Source organism: Amphiura filiformis, chromosome 14 (assembly GCF_039555335.1).
Source record: "Amphiura filiformis chromosome 14, Afil_fr2py, whole genome shotgun sequence".
NCBI classification, from domain to species: Eukaryota; Metazoa; Echinodermata; class Ophiuroidea; order Amphilepidida; family Amphiuridae; genus Amphiura; species Amphiura filiformis.
The window spans coordinates 48842055-48864276 of record NC_092641.1 but is presented as its reverse complement, the minus strand read 5'-3'; the positions used below and the strand labels follow the sequence as shown (position 1 = coordinate 48864276).

General features: G+C 35.2%; 1 protein-coding gene across 1 annotated transcript in view; it reads right to left on the bottom strand.

Moving 5' to 3' along the window:
• Positions 1-6473: 6473 nt before the first annotated feature.
• Positions 6474-22222, bottom strand: part of LOC140170228 (coatomer subunit alpha-like) — a 59025-nt gene continuing 43276 nt past the window's right edge. Inside the window, exon 26 of the mRNA XM_072193563.1 lies at positions 6474-8846. Coding sequence (XP_072049664.1) covers positions 8705-8846 — 142 coding nt within the window. The 3' untranslated portion in view covers positions 6474-8704. The remainder of the gene's footprint in view (positions 8847-22222) is intronic.

Here is a 22222-nt window from a genome sequence, read left to right as displayed (position 1 = left end):
ATTTTGACCCTATTTAGTACTAGGTATTGGGGAAACACTAACCCCAACCATAACCCTTATTAATATGGAATAAACCCTGAACTTAAAGTGGCAAAATTTGGTACTGAAATGGTTTTATGCAGAAGTTCCAAGAATCACACAAATAAAGTTATTGCTACTTTACCCCCCAGGTTTATATGATAGATGTGATATGACCTATGAAGCATATTCTTTTCAATAGCTTCAATAACAGGCAGGGGACTCCTGCATGCATGAAGCTCTTACCGAAAACTTGGCCTAAGTTACACAAATTTGTTAAGTGTTCCTTCTCCTGTTTCCCATGATGCCTTGCTCCTCTATGGTGTGTAACCTATGTTCAGTCACAATTTGGTTTTCCATAAAAGGGCTGTGCAACGATTATGAGCCCAGGGAGTGGGGGGGGGGGGGTTGTGTCAAATATTACTTGCCCTCTCCCTTTGCATGTACCAAATTTTTGTTTTCATAATTTGCAAACATAAAAATGGTCTAGATATATGTAGCGAGCAGGTAATGGTGCATATTAGAATGTTTCTGTACTGTTTTCCGAAAGCCATTTTAGAGTGTGTTATTAAAAGGTGCCCTGTAAATATGTTTCAAAAATAGCTTGCCCCCTTCAACCTCCTTACTCCCCTTTTAGCTTGCCAAAAAAGTACCCCCCAATTTTACCATCCCCAGGGCTCATAATTATTGCACATGCCAAGTTCCTTGGATTGTATTGCCCTCGATTAGCATGCGGACACCGAATCTGCGGATGGTGACTGGAGTGCAATTGTATATATTAATTGCAATGGATGCTTTGTCACATCTAGCAGTGAACCATTGTTGGACAGGCCTTATACATGCAGTTGAATGGACGAATTATAAGGACAAATACCTCGTGCTAATATTTTGATTTGTTTGATCAAGGAAGTATCCAGTCACAATAATCACATGGTCAACTGACATTTTACAATTAAACATGTTATAAAAGGAAATTTGTACTTGTCTGCGGACGTCCTTACTTCTCCCGCATAACCCAATGAAAAGGATTTGAACTAGATTTATAATAATATTGTGAGTGCAATTGCAAAAATGTTGTATGTGCAAATAGCTACTGGATGTTGATTTACCTTCATTAGGGTGGTTGGAGCGATTCCTGTGTTGTGCATATTGATGTTGAGGGTGGGGCCAGGGATAAGTGTTTGAGTCCCAGGCATGCAAAATCTTTCATTTGAAGCAATCTCTTTGACAGAACTCCTGAACAGAAGAAATCTAACACTTCTCTGTAATTAGAGTATTGTAATTGTGCAGAGCTAGCTAAAAGTTCCATCCCTAAATGAAATGCTAAATGCCACTTCTGAGGTGTCTTGGATGGAAATTTGTGATCAGCAAATTCTTTGTAGCAAAGTATAATTGTGCATCAGCATTACTTTTTTCTAAAACATTTTCTGTTACAGTGACTGAGTTGCTCAAGGAAGAATTCCATGCAAGAACCATGTTTGCAGATGTCCTTACATTACCTCAAGGCAAGTGGTGCCTTTATGATGGATTTCCATAGCTTTCTCTTCTTCTGCATTGCTGTCACTCCTGCTATATGTCGAAGATTTTCTGTGTTAAATATGAAATAGGGCTAGTTAGGGTTAAAATTAGATTGGATTTGACATAGCGAACCTTATATTATATTTGACATAGCAAAACCTTTTTTCTTATTAGACAAAGTGAACCTTATTTATACGACATATCGTACCTCAATTGACAAAGCGAACCGTATTTCATATTGGACATAGCAGACCTTTGATCACAAACCTTCGATCCAGCAATTTTTTGATCGATATAGCGAACCTTCTTTGTAACCATCATTAAGTTGTCAGTGCATCTTAAACAGCAAAGGATGCACAGAGCAGCTATTTACAATCCCAATGTGTTCGTGTTTCTATCATGAGATTCTGTGGGAGGAGGTTACACATGGTCACGATGTACAGTCGTACCATATGTCCTCCAACAGGAAGGTACCTTAAAAGGAGAATGATCCGAATTCACGGTTGAATGAACTTGACTGCCACTCCCAACCTATACAATGATCACCTCATTATAGGTGACAATAATTTGGTTTTTGTTAATACTGCATGCATCAATTAAGTCCCAACTTTACTCACACCTGTATACATTTACAAAGGGGTGTGTCAGTAGGCTCTGCCCCCATGGTGTATACGCCATTCTATATCAATCCATGATGTCCCGCCTATTACGAGCTGATCAGAGTATAGTCACTTCTGGTAAGAGAGGCAAAAATATGCTTTTAATTAAAGAGGGCTTAGTAAAACTTTTTGAGACATACTTCTTTTCTTCCTTTCTCAAACTTGTTCTGATACAAGCGAAACTGAAAATTGATAATACTACGTAGTATTAAGGTTCACCACCGCCCCACTGGCTCTATAGATTTCCTGTATTGGCACTCAACAAGCCTTTGTCTGTTTATCACGATAGTAAACATCATGGCATGATGATCAGTCATTGCGAAACAAAACACCTAGATTGGAACCTTGCCAATGACCCACCTTTTTGGTTTATTGTATTGTATTGTCATCAAATACTATACATATTTATTGGGAAAATACCATGGTACTATTGATAGCCAGTTATTTTCACAGTAATTTTATGTTCATATCTTGGGCTTCGATGAAAAACTTTGGCTCTATTCCAGAATAACTCCATTGCCTGGATTTATGATTAAGAGTTAAAGGCCCATTCAGTGATTTGCTCATCCCGACGATCGAAAAATCATCAAAATTCAGATTTTGGTTCCATCGGGGGTTCCATTGTGATTGTAATAGATATGCTAACATAGCCTGCTGCTAGTGGTTCAGCCGAAAGCTGTGTAAAAAGACAAAATAAGGGTCGATCCTTCATGTAATTATTTCGTGTAAGCTAATCCTAACCCTAATCCTAACCCTAACTTTGTGTATAATTACATGAAGGAGTAACCAAAATAAAGCAATTTGCATGAATCTGTATTCTGTAATTTATATACAGACAGTATATAAATTAGCTACACATATATTTGAATAGGGCCTCAACTTTGTCAATACTGCTGTTTCCTCATTTTTAAGAATCCCTTGAAATGACTTATCCTTCACTTTTTGTTTATAAAATTGCTTTTAAAGCAATTTATAAACAATTTTAATTTTTTTTACACTTTTGCTGGATTCACTGAATGGGACTTTAAGGTTTATGTACATTTGTATAGGTTTATAAGATTAAGGAAAGGGATATACATGGAGTTCGAATTAGGGTTGTAATGTACACAGGATATGATGTGATCCAGGGTTTAAGTAGGAGGTAGACTGCCATATGCTCCCATTATGCATCCTGGAACAAATTCATGCATTACACACATCCAGCATTGCGTAGTAGTATACTACATGGTTAGTTGGGAAATGGCCTATGACAACTATTTTTTTCCAGGTACTGGCTACATGCCTATCATCCCAAACCTGGAGGGTGAGGGGTGATAGGCTCGCAGCAAGTACCCAGGAAAAAATTTGGTTCTGGTGCCTTACTTCACTATATAGGCCTACAATCCTGCGCGAGAAGGTTGGGACAGTTTGTTTATTTCATGCATCATCACTCTCAATATTCAACGTTGAAAGCGGAAAAATAGTAAAAAGTGGTTGCACTCAATGTCCGCTCCAACATTGTTTCCAGGAGCTGATGAGGGGAGGGGAGTAAGCAAGTACATAACATGAGCTATGAAATGTATCATGTATTTTCAGCATCATGTTCAATTCACACAAATTTGATCTTTAAAACATCAACTGTCAACAATTTTCACACAAGATTGTAGGTCCTTAACACAAAGAAGAATATACTTCACAATAAAATGTTTCACTTTTCAGTTCTGTTCCTAAATTTATTATGCATGATATCAGATACAGTATCAGTATCTGTTGTACAATTTAGAAACAAGTACACGTAACATACATTTACAAACCTAAAATTTGTATTCCAGTTGAAATCCCTACCCCTAGACATGTCCTTAATCTTCCACAGAGTGTTAATATAAAATGGGGTTGCCTGAATGGGTGACTGCATTTGAAATCTACACCCCCTGTGAGCTGTGTGGGGGATTAAGGTCATGTCTTCCATCTAGGTGTATTGATTTCAACTATAATATCCCAATATAGACAGTCTATTGTGGTTTTTGATATGAAACAAGTTAGAGTCCCATTTTTAGGGTCAAAAGATGAAGCAAACAATGTATGTTGAATATAAAATGGGGTTGCCTGAATGGGCGACTTCATTTGAAACCTACATTCCCTGTGTGGGAGATTAGGACCATGTCTTCCATCTAGGTGTATTGATTTCAACTATAATATCCCAATATAGACAGTCTATTGTGGTTTTTGATATGAAACAAGTTGGAGTCACATTTTTAGGGTCAAAAGATGAAGCAAACAATACATGTACTCAACCATAAATATATGAACATTTCACTGGCTACGCCTGAACTTTATTGTTTGTTAATTATTATGATCTGATGTCCTTATAGCTGGTGCCTTTGTCGGACTGATTGCATCAGATCATCAGGCCACAAAAAATATGTTGCAGCTATGATGCAGATCAAAAGTTTTTGTGCCAAAAGAATATTATATACTTTGCTCGACTTACATACATGACAAAAGCAGTCATGCAATATGCATGTTTTGCATAGGTGCTACTGCTACACCCAGCTGCTGGTATTTCTACAAGCTGTGCAAAGTATTACGGTGTTTCTACAAGCTGAGCAAAGTATAACAGTGTTTCTAAAAGCTGAACAAAGTATAACAGTGTTTTCAGAGAGTTGAGCAAAGTGTAACAGTGTTTTCAAAGTATGCATGAATTATATCACTTATAATTACTCTGTACCAGAAAATTCTTTTATCATCATCATCAAAATAAAAAATAAATTGGTGGTGCAATGATCTCATAATACAAACAAGATGATAAATAAATAACAAAGAGATAACAACTTGTACGTATCAGCAAAATAATTATTATGAATGATGTAAGCACAGATATTGTTCCAATCTCTGTGAGTGATGTAAGTGCAATCAGTCTTGTGTGGTTTTTGATATGCAATTTGGACTTTTAGGACAAAGTTTTGAAGGTCAAAGACAGTAAGTAAACAATAAGTGCGCTCAACCATGTTCTTTACAAATGTTACCTTGGTTACTCTCCAAGTTTGTTATTATTTATTATTTACTGTCTGTTGTACATGTTGTATATGGTTTTCCAGGTATGTCCATTTTTCTGATTTGCTAACACTGAGAGCCTGTAGCAAATATGCATTATGTTGTAACCTTATTGTAACTTATATAAATGGATATCAGAACACTTGTTAATTTAAGTCCTCTTCGAACATAGAAAACAAATTACTATTCAGCATAGAAGACATAGCGATGTAATAGCATAATTACCGACTTACCGTAGCAATGGGTCTGCAATATTTTTGAATGAATTGCCCTGCACTGTAAGCAGCCTGCACTCATCACTTAGATTGAATACTGCTCTTTTCAAAGACACTAATGACTAATCTTACTGGGGCGAGTGAAATATTCATAGACTCGGCATAATGTGAATTTACTATAGAATTACGATCCAGGTCTTTATCCCGGTCATTATCTCTGTACTGTTGTTTGATAATCTATCTAGGTTATGTGAAGGAACCGTGTTACATCTAGTGCAGGGCAATACATTCAAAATAGTGTAGATCCATCGCTATGGTAATTTATCTTGTTTATGTTACAGTGCTTCTTCTATGGTGAATAGCAACCACAGATAGCAAGGCAATGATGTTGTGATTCATAGTCAAAGGTAATGAACTGATAACATCAGCCAAAATATTTACTACAACTTCAAGGACGTCCTTTGCTGGCACTAGGATCCACATAATGCTCATCTATCAAGGCACAGTTCTAAACCCCAATATATTTGCACATTCATTGAATGACCTTTGACAGTTTGGGTACAAAAACTCATACTCTGCAACTCGAGGTCAAATTTTGCACTATGATTGTTTAATTGAGGTTATTGAACTATGCCATTGGGATGAGGCCATTGTAGTCCATAGTGTGGGTTTGGAGGCAATGACCTCATAAACCAAACAAGATTCAGAACTATTGTGCACTGATAACAAAAGCTTTTATTATTTGCTTTTTGACTCCATAATGACAAATATTTTACTGTTATTAATATTTGCGACAATTGTGACCAGTCCTTATAAAACCAGGATCATAATAGGTATTTATTTCGCTGTTTTGCTTCTAGTAAGAGAAAATGTATCCAGGTTTCAAAATTTGATACCAGGAAGTTGAAGAACATTTCCACATGATAATATTATGAAAGAAGTAAGGCCACTGTGAATTAAAAATTTGTATCAAAGCTGCCGTTAGTATCACTAAAAATGTGAGCCTTAATCATGCCAAAATATAATTTAAAAGAAAACATTCCGTATTATGTTTTCAAACTTTGGTGAGCTTTGAGACTAACTGTTAAATCACGATGGCCTAAGTTACCGCCATCTTACTTTAGCTGCTACCAAGATAGCATAGTTTTAGATAAGTCTATAATCAATTACCATAAAATGTTTTCCAGTTGACAGACAATCCAGTTTGAGATATGATTGGAAATCAATCACAACTTGCATGTTTCCTGCACTTAAATTGTACAATTTCTTTGAAAAATATGCTTCCTGCTAAGTATGTTTAGTATGTGACTTCTCATCCTGTGATTTCCTAACTTTGACAGATTATACTAGTTCAGTTTAAGTTGTGGTGATATTTTGAACCCACAAACCATTAAAAATGGTTTTTTTCAAAGTTATAAATGCTTTAGTAACTTTAAATGTCGGGTCATTTTAAAAGTATAAGAGAGGGTCAGCATATCTGCTGTGTCCTAGCAGGATATCATGCATGTTATTTTAAAATTAGAACTACGAACACGTTTTAATGCATTCCAATAAAAGTTCTTAAAAAAGTTTTCAAAATATAATCTTGTATAACATTTTTTGCCAAATGCTATTGCCAACAATAAATAATATTATTTAACTTCTGTTATGAAACATTTTATAACCTGATACTCAAACGTTTTGTTTTAACCCCTGAGCACTACATACTGATCTAACATTGCTTCTGATTGGTCAATTACATGATATCTTCATTTTAATCACCAATGATCAGAATGGAGTTTTGCAAATAATTCACCCCAATTTTTTTGGCGTGGTGAAATTATTCTAACAATGATACTGATTGGTCCAATTGATAATGAAAACTCCATTTTGACCAATAGGCAGGTAGTTCTCATGGGGTTAACCATTGTGTGCCCGTTTGAAAATGTGACAAAAACAGTGCTTCCTGGGATGTTCCAAGATTCGTTGCGGAAACAAGGCATATTTGAACTTTTTGAACAATTTGGATTAACATCTTCTTTCAATTTCTTCAATGACTGTGTGTACTATCGTCATAAAATATTTTACTTTAGGAAACAATTAAAACTTCCTAGGAAAATGCAGGATGCACCACATGCACAGAAGTCAACAAACTGTAAAGTATCTGCTGACAGTGAAATGTTTACTATACTGTTAACGTGATTTCTTTATCACGTTGTGTTGGCTTTACAAGATCTTTCTAGCATGATATAGGGTAATCCAGCTAAACAATACCAAAAGCTTCTTTTTGCTGATGCCTAATATTTCTTGTTTTGGATGCACAGAAGTCAACAAACTGTAAAGTATCTGCTGACAGTGAAATGTTTACTATACTGTTAACGTGATTTCTTTATCACGTTGTGTTGGTTTTACAAGATCTTTCTAGCATGATATAGGGTAATCCAGCTAAACAATACCAAAAGCTTCTTTTTGCTGATGCATAATATTTCTTGTTTGGATAGTATTTTAGGCTGTTGACTTTTGAGGACACTCATCATACACAATGTTTATAACAGGAAAATATATGGCATGAATATAGGTCCAGTGTAATTGGGCTATTCCAGTTGAAACACACACCCCCTATGAAAAACATGACCTTAATCTCCCACACAGGGAGTGTGAACTTCAAAACGAGGTTTACCTGAATGGATGACTCCATTTAAACTCTATACCGCCCTGTGTGGGAGATTAAGGTCATGCATGTCTCCCATATGTGGTGCAACTCAATTACCCCATTTAAAGTATACTACCGACCTGTGGTATTCATATAGCATATTATTCCAACAAAAAATAAATATGGTAAGTTATCTAAACAGAAATCTGTTGATGAATTAATCACTTATAGTCAGTAAAACTAATTAATTTATATAATCTATGAATATTACTCATTTCCCCCATACTATACAAGAGTAAACAAATGTATTATTACAGGCATGGGCATTTTTGTGTGCAGATCTTTATGTGATGCATGAAACGAGTCGGCAGATACGAAGGAAATTCCCCCGGCTTTGGCTGCTTCAGCCTATCTATATAGTACAGTAGGAACAAGAGCACATGAAGGGCCCATAGTTAACCAAGATGATATAAATTCCCTTGAGGCCTAACATTCAAAATTTGACAGTGCTACATGTATATTGTTTACCATTACCCGCTGAGGCATTCAATATTTGTATAATATAGCTTGTTCCACAAGTTCTTACACATGTCCATGCCTATCATAATTTAGCGGAATTATATGCTGACTTAGCGGAATTGGAGCGGACTGATGCGGAGACCGATGCAGTCTTTGCCTATTTCGGTTGTCTTGGTGACGCGGCAGATCTCGCTTTTGTATTCAGGAAGATAGCAGGTACCGCTGAGAGGACACTTCTCTACTGGTTTCCCTCTGGAAAGAAGAAAAAAATACAAAAGAGAGAAAACATTAGTATACTGCACATCATTTCATGTCCTATGAGTTTCAATCAACAAGTTTAGCATTTTAGAGCTTGTAATGTATTATTGTATAGCTCATACAAAGATTCTTGCCATTAACTATTGATTACATGTAAAGTGTGCTGAGGCTTGTGGATCAATGTCTAGGCATTGTGCGCTTTTTTTTAATTTGAGCAAAAAACTATTGCAATCTGTTTTCAAAATTCTGATTTTTTTTACACGATGTACTTAAAAACTAACATGCCCTGCAAAATTCAATGCATTAGGATCAGGGTTTTTAAATCACAATTAACTTACACTATCAAATTGTATCAAAATATGGATAGGGTGGTCTAAAGCTTTGGCCCTTTTGGGTGTCAAATATAAATGACTGTAATATCCCTTTATGATGCATCTTTTCCTCCAATTGACAATCAGCAGTTTTATAATCAAATTAATTTCCATTCCATATAATTATATTAAAAGACAACATCAACTTTCTAAGCATAGTGTAAACATCCCCAGACTCTTAATTAACTTGCATTCGTCACAATTACAAACAACAGAAACAATATCTTACACTTCCCACAATGCATTCCATTTCAATTTTCTGTACTGACTTGCTATCTAGTGATTACAAATTGAAGGAAGTTCCAGTCTTTTAAGCTTTAAATTATGGGAAGAAATTTGACATGTATCTTGATATTTTCTCAGGCCTAAATGTATTTTTTCAGGTGTGTACATGTATTTCTTTAGTTGTCAGTCTTCTATCTTCGGACTGTGTGAAAGGGAAAGAGTTAAAGCTCAGAGTTGCCAAGATATTGAGTCCCAAATCACAGTCAAGTAATCAAAAAGTTCCTGAATTTTCTACATTTTTGTATACCATTGGTTTCTAAGGGACATAAAACTGCTAAAAGTCACCCAATTTTATTGTAACTAATGTTTTCTATGTGACAGGAAATTAGCAAAAGTTGCAGGGAAAATCAAAAGTGGCCCAATTGGGCTTTCAAAAGTTGGGTTTGGCAACCCTGTTAATGCTACTTCCCTTTGTGTGTCCAATCATAAAATAAATATCCTGATGAAATAGTCATGCAAGAATTAGATTGATTTCATGTTAAGTAAAAGTGAAACTTAAAAACAAGTTTGTCAATAATCATTTCCTGTATACTGTACTCAATATTTTTAATTCCAGGGCAGTTGTATCAAAAATTTTGCCAATATTACAACTAAATGGTCACCTTCAAAATATATTTATTTTATTTGAGTTTTTGTTTTATGTCCTTGTCAAATGTATATGCATATTTCGAAAAAGCTCAGAGCTTGTAATACTGATTTGTGTGTGTGTGTGTGTGTGGGGGGGGTGTTGTGGGGGGGGGTGGATGTGCATAGTTTTAACAACATCATATCATGTGGAATGCTTGCGGACACACAGTCTTTGCTTTCAAATTGTCACATGTCATGTCCAAGATTAAGAATTAAATATAGCACAGTAATTTATGTTTTGTCAGAGATAAATTGGGTATGCAGGACATATACCGTATTGGTCCGAGTATAGTCCCACCCCTTTTTTATGTGAAAATTTTTCACAATTGGGGGTGGGATTATACTCAATTTAAAAAAAAAAAAATCATTCATGGTTGACCTAAAAAAAAATATAAAAAAATTCAAGATATTTTGTATTTTTAATATGAAAATTTATACTTTGTTTTCATGTCATACTCTATTAATGATTTCAAAATGCATTCAAATTCAATGCATTTTGAAATCATTAATAGAGTATGACATGAATACAAATTATCAATTTTCATATTAAAAATACAAAATATCTTGAATTTTTTTTTTTTTTTAGGTCAACCATGAATGATCCCAACATCTAGGTCTAGGGACACTCCAAAACCGAAAAAAAAACAACTTCAAAAAACATTTTTTTTAATTTTTTTTTTTTTTGGGGGTGGGACTATACTCGAACGTGGGACTATACTCGGACGAATACGGTAATATAACTTGCTCTAAATGAAAACCTAATGGGTGAGCCGATCAAAAGTTTTCAATTACAAATTAAAACAATTATTATTCCATCTATCATTTAATTTGAGCCAGTTTAAAGAGCTCATCATAAAATCTATAACTTTGAGGCTTTGACGTCAGCAGATATAATTATTCCAGTAAAATTGTTTTGAAAAGTTGCAATTTAAATCTAAAGTGAGCAGGATCTGGATGCACAGCAAAAAGGGCTCATGCTACTTTACTTCGTGTCCACTCATAAAATAAATATACTGATGAAATAAAATGAAATAGTCATGATGCAAGATTTTATATTGATTTGCAAGCAGAAGTAGTGAAACTTAAACAAGTTCTGTCAATAATTCACTTCCTGCACTCATTATTTTTAATTTCAAGGTAAGTATTCACACTTGCCAACATAATACAATTTAAAATGCCGCCTTCAAAATGCTAAAAAGGATTTGAGCTGAAAATAAAATGAATTCTCTAAAATCTTGAATTAGAAAATTGAAATTGAACAAGTATATTTTAGTGAAGTGGTTATGTTACAAAATGCTGAATAAACTGCAAACTTATTGATGGGTTCTGTGTTCCTAATAAGTGCCCCCACCCTCATAAATGCCCTTGCCCCTATAATTTTGTCAATGACAAATGCAGTAATTTCCATGCCATATCTGTGTTAAAACTGGCATTTGCTGCATGATAAGCTCTGGGGGTATCACCCACCCCTAAAAAATTTGTTTTTGCTACATTTTATGATTATGAAAAAATCATTTTAATTAAAAAAAATTCTTTAAATATTTTTTTTTTGTGCCGGGCGGCCAGCGTCAGACCCAGTGGTGGGCGGGGCTGCCGGGCGCCGCCCACCGTAGCTACAACCCTGACCATAATACCCACACCTTTCCCTAAGTTCTAACCACAACCTTAATTCTAACCCTAACTTTAACCCTTTTCAGACTTACGACTTGAAATATCTTTTTTTTTTAGTATTCCAACATTTAACATATGAAACTTTCTTCAAAAAATGCTTGTCCCAAAGCCTGTACTAACGCACAAATAACAACAACACACATTCGGCATTAGATTTTTAATATCTAACAAGCTTTGAGACTCGCGATTGAATTCACTGTGGCTATTGGCTAAACCACCGTTTTTTGGGGTTTTTTTTCGGGGTTTTTTCTGGGTAATCCACTGATCCAGATAGAGGTTGCAATTCAGGGCAAAGAAACTAAAAATATATGGAAAACAAGCACTAATATCTTGTTACACATATACCCAGGGTTACGCATTATGTCTTCTTGATTTCTTTATCATGACAATGGAATTACTAGAATAGTTCCACATGAGTGGCAATCAATGATTCAAGGTGTTGTCCTCAGTGTCATGGAAAGCACCATGAACCAAATGAGCTGTTCATTTCATGCCCCCCGATTCTGTGGTAATTATTGTGTGCATTTTGCAAACTAACAAGGTGCAAAATATAAATGAATGATTAGAACAAGTGTATTAGTTAGGCTTGCCTGGCCTACACAAGGCCTAAAAAAAGATTTCTTTGACCTTTCAATCTTGACTTTAAAAAAAGAAGGTCGGTAAATAGATTTTTATTTAAGTCATGTCAGACAGTGCTGGTCATGGTTTATTTCTAGATTGTGTAATAATCTGAATATTAAATGTGTAGGCCCTAGTTTCATGTTTTAAATTGTAAACTGCCCACCTGATAGGATCATATGTATGAAATCATAAATGAAAGCAAAGTGTAGTTTTTTTTCATTAATTTGGTTCATTTTTAGGTAAAAATCATCTCAAATACCATTTCTTCCAATGTTTTTTTGGGGCGGAGGCAGATGATTTCTGGATTTTTTGGGTTGGGTGGGAAAGGTAACTTTTACAAAACCTACTATAATGCTTAGGATAGATGTAAGCATTCACATTTTTTAAAAACTTGAATACTTGCCAGATCTAAACAAAGTCACCCTGGAAATGTTGACAATTTGGAATAAAAAAACTTCATGCACAAATAATCACTGTGCACCTTTATTTTGGATAAGCCTTGGGGCTAAATGGCATAAATTGCAGAAAATATTGGCACAATCACATGAGATCAAAACCAAGATAGCATTGTTTTCTGATAATAGCCTTTTAAAGTTATGCAGGATACAAATATGCATTTGTCAATTGAGTGTCACTGCAGGTCATCATGATGGGGGGGGGGGGGGGGGGGGGGGGTTTGTGGCATTCTGAAAGCATGTGTGACAAAAAAAGAAAGAAAGGGGGGGAAGGAGATATTTTATGACCTGCCCAGTTAATAAGATTTAAAAAACACTGCAAGAAAAAGTACTTTTACTTGTCAAACTTTTGATCCGAAGTGATATTTTTTTTGAGAGCGGAAATCTGGACAAAAGCGGACATCTGTAAAAAAAGGAAAACTTACATCCCCAGTATATTTATGTTATTTTGTTTGATTTTCATTGTTCAGGCATGAGAATGATCATCCATGAAAAAACCTGAAAAGTTTGAAAAAGCGTGTGAAATGAGGCTAAAAAGGCCAAAAACGGGCTGAAATTAAAAGGAAGTGCGGAAATTTGGGCCACAAAAAAGCAGGAAATCCTGCAAAAGCAGGAAAATTCTCATGCCTGAGATTTGTTACATCTTGAGAGCCAAAAATAATACAGAACTGCAGCATTTGCTAAATTCTTAGTATTTCTGGACCAAATTACTTTGCTCCATTGTGTTATTCTTCCTTTTTCCAAAGAAAGAGTTGACACTTTCAAAAACAAGGATGACTTTGATTAATAGGCTACAAGATTTATGGACCAAATACTTTTAGGCCAAATAATAAAATAAACATGTTTCACGTCCCCTCCCACTTCCTTTTTTTGAGGTTTCCTCAAATATATTTTTATTTTTTGAAATTCAGTTGATATAACCTTTCAAAAAATATGTCTAGGAAGTTGGGATGCATTCTATAGCCTTGTTAAGATACAAGAAACACTTTAGGAAGGTTTTATGATCATTAGAGGGGGTGTAACTCTCAGAACAACAAATAAAAAAGGGCCTCCTCCTTTTTCCAGGCATTTATAGTGTATACATGTATGCTAAAACAGCTCTAAGTATGGGTATTTACACCAATTTTGCGATAAAAAATAGAAAATAAAAGCCCCTCTTCCTCCTTTTTTTTTTCAAAACCGGACGTGAAACATGTTTTATTTTTTACTTGGCCTTACTTTGTTTCATTGTTTTATTTTTTCTTTATTGTTCAATTTATTTTAAGTCTCCTCTATTCCAAAGAAAGAGCTGACACCTACCAAAACAAGGATGAACTCAAATTGCATAGCTGTCAAGACTTTGATAGAGGAGAATCACGGAAGACACGTAAGGCCAAAAAAAAAAAAAAAGGTTGGTCTCAAAGCTCACGAGAAATTTAAAAACAAATGCGGAATGCAATTTTTTTTTTTTTTTTTATTATTCCCGACTTTTTTTCATGGTATTTTGAGAAAAAAGTCTGATTTTCACCGATTTTTTCTGGAAAAAGTATAAAAATTTTTTTTTTGAAATGAAATTTTTTTTTTTTGTCAAATCGTGCGATTTTACAAATGCGCGCGCAAGCTTTGAGACAAACCTTTTTTTTTTTGGCCTAAACAATACTGATTTGATGTATTATTTAACAGCTTTTAGATACATCATGTAACTGGCCATTTGCCAAGATTATTGTCTTGAGTATACATGTAGCCTATCTGTATTCTGAAGTTGTTCTAAAAATGTCAGTTAATTTGCATTGAAGTCAAATTAAAAGTTGGATTAAAAACTGATATTTTCTATTTGCTCCATCTAAATATGGCATCAAAAATCAGTAATGACATGTTTTAATGTAAACTTTTCAAATTTAATCTTGATTCGCTTACATGTATCTCACATTTTGTGTGTTTGCATCTCACATGTTTGTGTCAGAGACAGATATGCAGACTTTCCATTTTTTTTGGCAAATGACCAACTTTGCACCTATTGTGGTTAGCATAGGCATCAAGGTCTGTGGTTGGTGGGCAAACCGCAACCGTTTTTGGAATAAGTTAAGACCTGTACAGCACGTATAGGAAGGGAGGAGGTTGCATGCCCTAGAAATTTGAACTCAAATTTCATGAAGACTTGACACATAGAGGTTTCTCAAAGTAACAAAACACTGTAAAATAAGTATTGTTGTGCTACTACAAAGCAAAGTGAGACATTACCTTCAGGGGCGGCTCTTCCATTGGGACTAATGGGGCAGAGCCCCACCCAGATTTTCAAAGTATTATGTGATTTTTATTAATCTTAAATACTTCTTATCTAAATTGCATAAATCTCAAAATATCCCTTATTATTGTAGTGGATATTCTATGTTTATCAGTGTAATTCATATGCTTTCATTTCTGCTGGGGATTTTTATATTTATATCAAGTGTGTACCAAATAATAAACTGGCAACTCCAATGTGGAGCTTATCTGAGATAGCTCCAACAGACCTTATTATCTTCATTGAAAAAGGGCATTGTCATATATCTGTACACCCTTCCATAAGAAACCATATGACCCCAAAGTTTATCAGTGGGTCTAACCTGTAATAGCTCCTAACCTAGCCTCCATAGCCTCTAACAAAGCCTGAAGTGTCATACCATTCAAACAATAATTTCCAATTGCCAAGTGAGTTTTCTCAAGAGACTAGATACTTTATCATCTACTCAAAGATATGGCATTTGTGGTTAAGGTCAATAGGGTGCAGGGTATCAACTTTGTCCTTGTTTATAGGTGCATGAGTCAGGGTGGCCTACATTGAACAAGTAAAATATGAAGAGTTTTAGTGAGGAATTATATAGGCTCAATTTGCATTCATCAGAAATTTACACCCTGTAGGCCATTTGGTATAATGGACCAAAACAGGTCAAGGTTTCAGTTTCTGAGAAACATAGTGATTTGACTTGCTGTATAGTCCTATCTGGATATTCAGTTTAGTTTCATCTATAATATGTATGCGGTTGTGTCATCTTGCTGATGATGAGTAGTTTAACTTTAAGGTAAGATTTTTGTAGAAATTCAAATTCTCCTTGATTCATCCTAACCTATTTTATTTTCAGCACAATAGGGGCCTATAGTATACAGAGGATTCTGAGAAAATGATGATGATTTGCAAATGGAGTTTTCTTGTCTTTTTCCAAAATATGTTCAGCAAATGTTTTGAAAATGAGACTCAAAACATCAAAACTATTGTCAAGGAAAGGAAATTTTATTTTCATGTCATTCATCATGTTTCACTAGATCACTATTCATGTTTTTATACTTTTTTATACTTGTCACATATGGATCAAATTAGGTAAAATTTTGCACCAAATCGCTTCATTTTGGTGTGTAATTTTAAAAAATTTCCAAATTCTGAGGGGGGGGCACATCCCCTCAGACACCCTCTGCTCGCACAAGTCGTAGGTCGGCTTCAGCGCCGATTAGCCCCACCAAGAAAAACACCCACCAGCCGCCACTGATTACCTTTATTTCATAACACATGATTAAAAGTGAAGGCATAGGCTAATAATCCAGAGGATGAACCAGAAAAATCTTCCAGGTTGGTGGGGGAAGTAAAAAATCAGGGGCAAGGGGGCCCAAAATATTTTTCTTGCCCTCGTTTGCAAATTCCTGGTGCCGCCACTGTGTGGGGCTAATGTTATAATCCAAATGGTTGCCTGGTTGTTTCTTTGTTTGGCTATCTGGTTGTTTGGCTGTCTGTGTGTCCAAGCAAATCATTAATCCACTATGCAGCTCAAACGCAATAACCGATCAACTTCAAACTTGGTCGGGTAATAGGATATAGTGGCCTGACAGTGACGGCACCAGGAATTTTTTTTCCGGGGGCATTGAGGGGAAAACTGATTTTTAGGGGGGGGGGAGCAAAATCAACAAATTTTGCGCAAAACAAAATTGCCGCAAAAAGTGGAAATTTGTGTGATTTGGAGTTTTTACTGGGGGGGGCAAGCGTTCTGACAGGGGGCAAGCATTCTGACTGGGGAATTTGGAAATTTCCCGGGAAATTGGGAAGTTTGGAGGGAAATTAAGGTCCTTTAAACAAAGAAATACATATGAATTTGGAAGGAAATTTATTTTTTTGAAAGGGAAATTTTGATCATCTTCCAAGAAAATTTTATTTTTTCAAGCCCTGTCCGTAGCACAATTATATTAAAACAAAATAAAAAAATAACCAACCAACCCCGAGTTTGGTGGTTTAATTGATGGGCAATTTATACAACTTTCCTTCTTTCTTTTTGGCCATAAATTGAATTTTCATTTTACTTTCATAACATGAAATGAATGTTTATTCTCTGGGTTAATATATGTTTCATAACAGTAAAAATGCAAATTAATATGTAGAATATCAACCTGATTGATCTATTTGCCGGAACTGAAAACCGCAGTTAAAATGCAATTTTTTTTTTTTTGGCCATAAATTGAATTTTCATTTTACTTTCATAACATGAAATGAATGTTTATCCTCTGGGTTAATATTTGTTTCATAACAGTAAAAATGCAAATTCATAAGTAGAATATCAACCTGATTGATCTATTGCCGGAACTGAAAACCGCAGTTAAAATGCAATTTTTCCAGATCAGATGGCATTGCATGCACAAACACGTGTGCGTGGGATTTACTTATAAAAATACTTAAAAAGAAATTCATTTCATGTCCCGTATTAATTTTTCTGTAAAAATTTTGCTTTAGGCGATGGAAAAGAAAATTGACCCTGTTCTAGCCTGAATTACCAATATGCATGTTGGGTCAGTCCATGTCAAATCAACCAGGGGTCCCCAGGTGACCCTCTCAGATTTTGATGAAATTCCATCAGAATAATCCTTTGTGGCCACAATGAACCCATACAAAAAATTGGCCCCATAGGCCATGTCGTTTTTGAGAAATGGCCCTTTGAAGTTTGGCCCAGAACCCCCCTTTTTGGCACTCGCAAGTGTCATTGGGGATTTTTACCAACTTTGGTGGCTCATAACTTCTTGTTCTGAACAGATATAAAGCTGCAATCTTTGATTCTAGCTAACCTTATGTCATATTTTCAGAATCTGGCTCTACATTTCAGATATCTGCTTTCCGTTTTAAGTTATGAGCACCCAAAGTTGGTCATTTATTCAACCGCAAGTGTGATTTTGTCATTTTGGGGGTCCCCTGGTGCTAAAAATATGTGATCATATATGACTCAAATGTCATAGATACATTGTCTATGGGTACATATCTGAGCCCACAAGCAAGTTTGTAACTTGAAAAGGAAAGCAGATATCTGAAATTTAGATTCTGAAAATATGACATAAGGTTAGCTAGAATCCAGGATTGCAGCTTTATATCTGTTTAGAACAATAAGTTATGAGCCACCAAAGTTGGTAAAATCACCGATGACACTCATGAGTGCCAAAAAGGGGGGTCGGGCCAAACTTCAAAGGGCCATTTCTCGAAAACGATATGGCCTATGAAGCCAAATTTTTTTATGGGTTGTTTTTGGCCACAAAAGATTATTCTGATGGAATTTCATCAAAATGCGAGAGGGTCACCTGGGAACTTTTCAGAAAATTGGTTGATTTGACATGGACTGACCCATCATGCTTTTGGGAATTTTTTATTTTTTGCTGCACGCGTGTACTGATTAGCCTTTTTATTTGTGGCGAAAAGTACATTGATTTTGAGAGCGAAGTAAAAAAAAATTGATTACAGATAGTATAGATTTTATTGGCATTTTAAGGCAATTTGGAAGAAAAAAAAAGATAAACACCCAGCACATTGTCACTGACTTGCAAGTTGTAAGACCTGTGTGGCCCATAAAACAGTTTTTTTCATCTAATGTCATTGCTTTATTTTGTATTGATTTTCCTTTCATAAGAGAAAGTTATTTACATTGTTTTTATTTCTTCTGAATATCATTAAATCAACCTGTGTGATCTATATTCAGAAATTAAAGGCAGTATCGGAGACTTGTTATTTTAATTCAAACCAACTAAAACAAATTAAAAATCAGATTTTTAATTTTAGTATGAAGTGTAGGAGTTACAAATCAACCTTAAAAATTATATTTGGAAGTAATTGAAGACTTGAAGTCCACTTTTGCGATCATTTTATTAAGTTCACTCATGTGAATGAAGCAAAATACAGCATGCGTAGTTAGTCATCATTTGTACTTTGTAGTACGGGCATATATGAGATATAACACGGCTCAGATATGAGGACATCAGATTCCCAAGATTAATAAAGCTGATTAACCCTCTGAACACTACTGGTCATGGTCATCTAACAGCATTTTTGATAACTTGAAATGCTTATTTCAGTTGCCAATTATGACTAGGCTTTAAACTATTTATGGTCAACCTCAGAGGATGTTTAAAGACATTCCCATGACCCAATGGGGTTTCTGACCTTGGTATGTCTGGTTTTTGTACACATGTGGCAAGTTGACCATACTTTGCATTGGGATTGTGTGCAAATATCTGATGTTTTCAATGTTAAATAATAGGATGAAAACATCAGATATTTGCACACAATCCCAATGCAAAATATGAAAACTTTAAACTGGCTTCGAACAGACAAATCAGAAATGGCAACTGAAATAAGAAATGCTTATTTCAGTTGCCAATTATGACTAGGCTTTAAACTATTTATGGTCAACCTCAGAGGATGTTTAAAGACATTCCCATGACCCAATGGGGTTTCTGACCTTGGTATGTCTGGTTTTTGTACACATGTGGCAAGTTGACCATACTTTGCATTGGGATTGTGTGCAAATATCTGATGTTTTCATCCTATTATTTAACATTGAAAACATCGAGACTTAGGAATAAAATTAATGCAGTGGGACAATATGAATGTTTCCTGTAAGATTATCAAATATCAGTCCTAAGTCTCAATTATTAGCTAGTTGGCTGCAGTTTTAAAATGACCATTTTGTGTGTGTGGCAATGGGGACTTTGCCTCTAAAATTAGGTTATATTGGTCAAATTTCCCAATCATAGTGCATTGTAGGAATGCCTTTAAGCCTCCTCTGGTCAACCTTGCATTTACAGATGATCTTATTAATACCCTTGGTTCAAAGTTGGACACAATATTCATTTTGGCCAATCGGCAGGTAGTTCTCATGGGGTTAAGAATAGGGTTTAGGGTTAGCATTGTGGTGCAGAGGAATTCGATATTTACACCAAAAAGAATTTAAGTATAAAATATTCTCATGATCAGGTATTTTTCAGGAAAATAAATTGACAAAAAGTTCCTACAAATTTGAAATATACCACGCACAAAAAGTATCCCGAACCCCAAAATTCAATCAGTATCTTAAAGACACTAAGCTATATTTACCAATGTGAAATAGTCAATAGATGGAGAATTTTGTTCTGCGTATTTTGATACTAGTACCTAATTCAGAACAATGCAACTTTATTTTCCAATCCCAAGTTCTCCCAATTGGAATAAAAAAGAGAGCATTATAAAAGTGACAAAATTTACAGAGACTTTTCTCTTGAAACACGCTAATTATGAGCATGGTGAGCGAGTGTTGATCTGTCACACTATAATGGGTCTGTTAGAAAAGCCGACCGGTAGGAATCACCCTCTTTGCTATTCAAATTGGTATAATAAATCGCATAGTTTCAAATGAGGTATCAAAATCAGGGGCGGATCCAGGAATTTTTGATAGAGGGGGCGCCTTTTGGTCGACGACGAAAAAATGGTGTTAAGGGGGTTACCCCCTCGAAAACTCAACGGTTTGGGCCCATTGTTTGCTGTTCATGGCCAAATTTGTTCATTTTTTTAAATTTCTTTCATTTTTTGTATTTTTAAGTTAGGCTGGTGCCCTTTGCTAGTCCGCCTTCCCTCGTATTAACGTGCGTAGAGAATCGTTACCCTGCATTTTCAGCCCAGTAGAAACGACCCGGTGAATGCGAGAGGATTGAAATGCGGGTGAAGGTGAATTCATGATAATGCGAGGTGCTCAGTATAAACATGCTAATAACAGGCATTTTAAGGCAATTTGGAAGAAAAAAAAAGATAAACACCCAGCACATTGTCACTGACTTGCAAGTTGTAAGACCTGTGTGGCCCATAAAACAGTTTTTTTCATCTAATGTCATTGCTTTATTTTGTATTGATTTTCCTTTCATAAGAGAAAGTTATTTACATTGTTTTTATTTCTTCTGAATATCATTAAATCAACCTGTGTGATCTATATTCAGAAATTAAAGGCAGTATCGGAGACTTGTTATTTTAATTCAAACCAACTAAAACAAATTAAAAATCAGATTTTTAATTTTAGTATGAAGTGTAGGAGTTACAAATCAACCTTAAAAATTATATTTGGAAGTAATTGAAGACTTGAAGTCCACTTTTGCGATCATTTTACTAAGTTCACTCATGTGAATGAAGCAAAATACAGCATGCGTAGTTAGTCATCATTTGTACTTTGTAGTACGGGCATATATGAGATATAACACGGCTCAGATATGAGGACATCATATTCCCAAGATTAATAAAGCTGATTAACCCGCTGAACACTACTGGTCATCTAACAGCATTTTTGATAACTTGAAATGCTTATTTCAGTTGCCAATTATGACTAGGCTTTAAACTATTTATGGTCAACCTTGCATTTACAAATGATCTTATTAATACCCTTGGTTCAAAGTTGGACACAATATTCATTTTGGCCAATCGGCAGGTAGTTCTCATGGGGTTAAGAATAGGGTTTAGGGTTAGCATTGTGGTGCAGAGGAATTCGATATTTATACCAAAAAGAATTTAAGTTTAAAATATTCTCATGATCAGGTATTTTTCAGGAAAATAAATTGACAAAAAGTTCCTACAAATTTGAAATATACCGCGCACAAAAAGTATCCCGAACCCCAAAATTCAATCAGTATCTTAAAGACACTAAGCTATATTTACCAATGTGAAATAGTCAATAGATGGAGAATTTTGTTCTGCGTATTTTGATACTAGTACCTAATTCAGAACAATGCAACTTTATTTTCCAATCCCAAGTTCTCCCAATTGGAATAAAAAAGAGAGCATTATAAAAGTGACAAAATTTACAGAGACTTTTCTCTTGAAACACGCTAATTATGAGCATGGTGAGCGAGTGTTGATCTGTCACACTATAAATGGGCCTGTTAGAAAAGCCGACCGGTAGGAATCACCCTCTTTGCTATTCAAATTGGTATAATAAATTGCATAGTTTCAAATGAGGTATCAAAATACACAGAACTAAATTATGCATCTATTGCAACTTTATTTGGTAATTTAGGTTGAGTGTCATTAAGATATTGCTTTTGTTTTAAGTTTTGAGATACT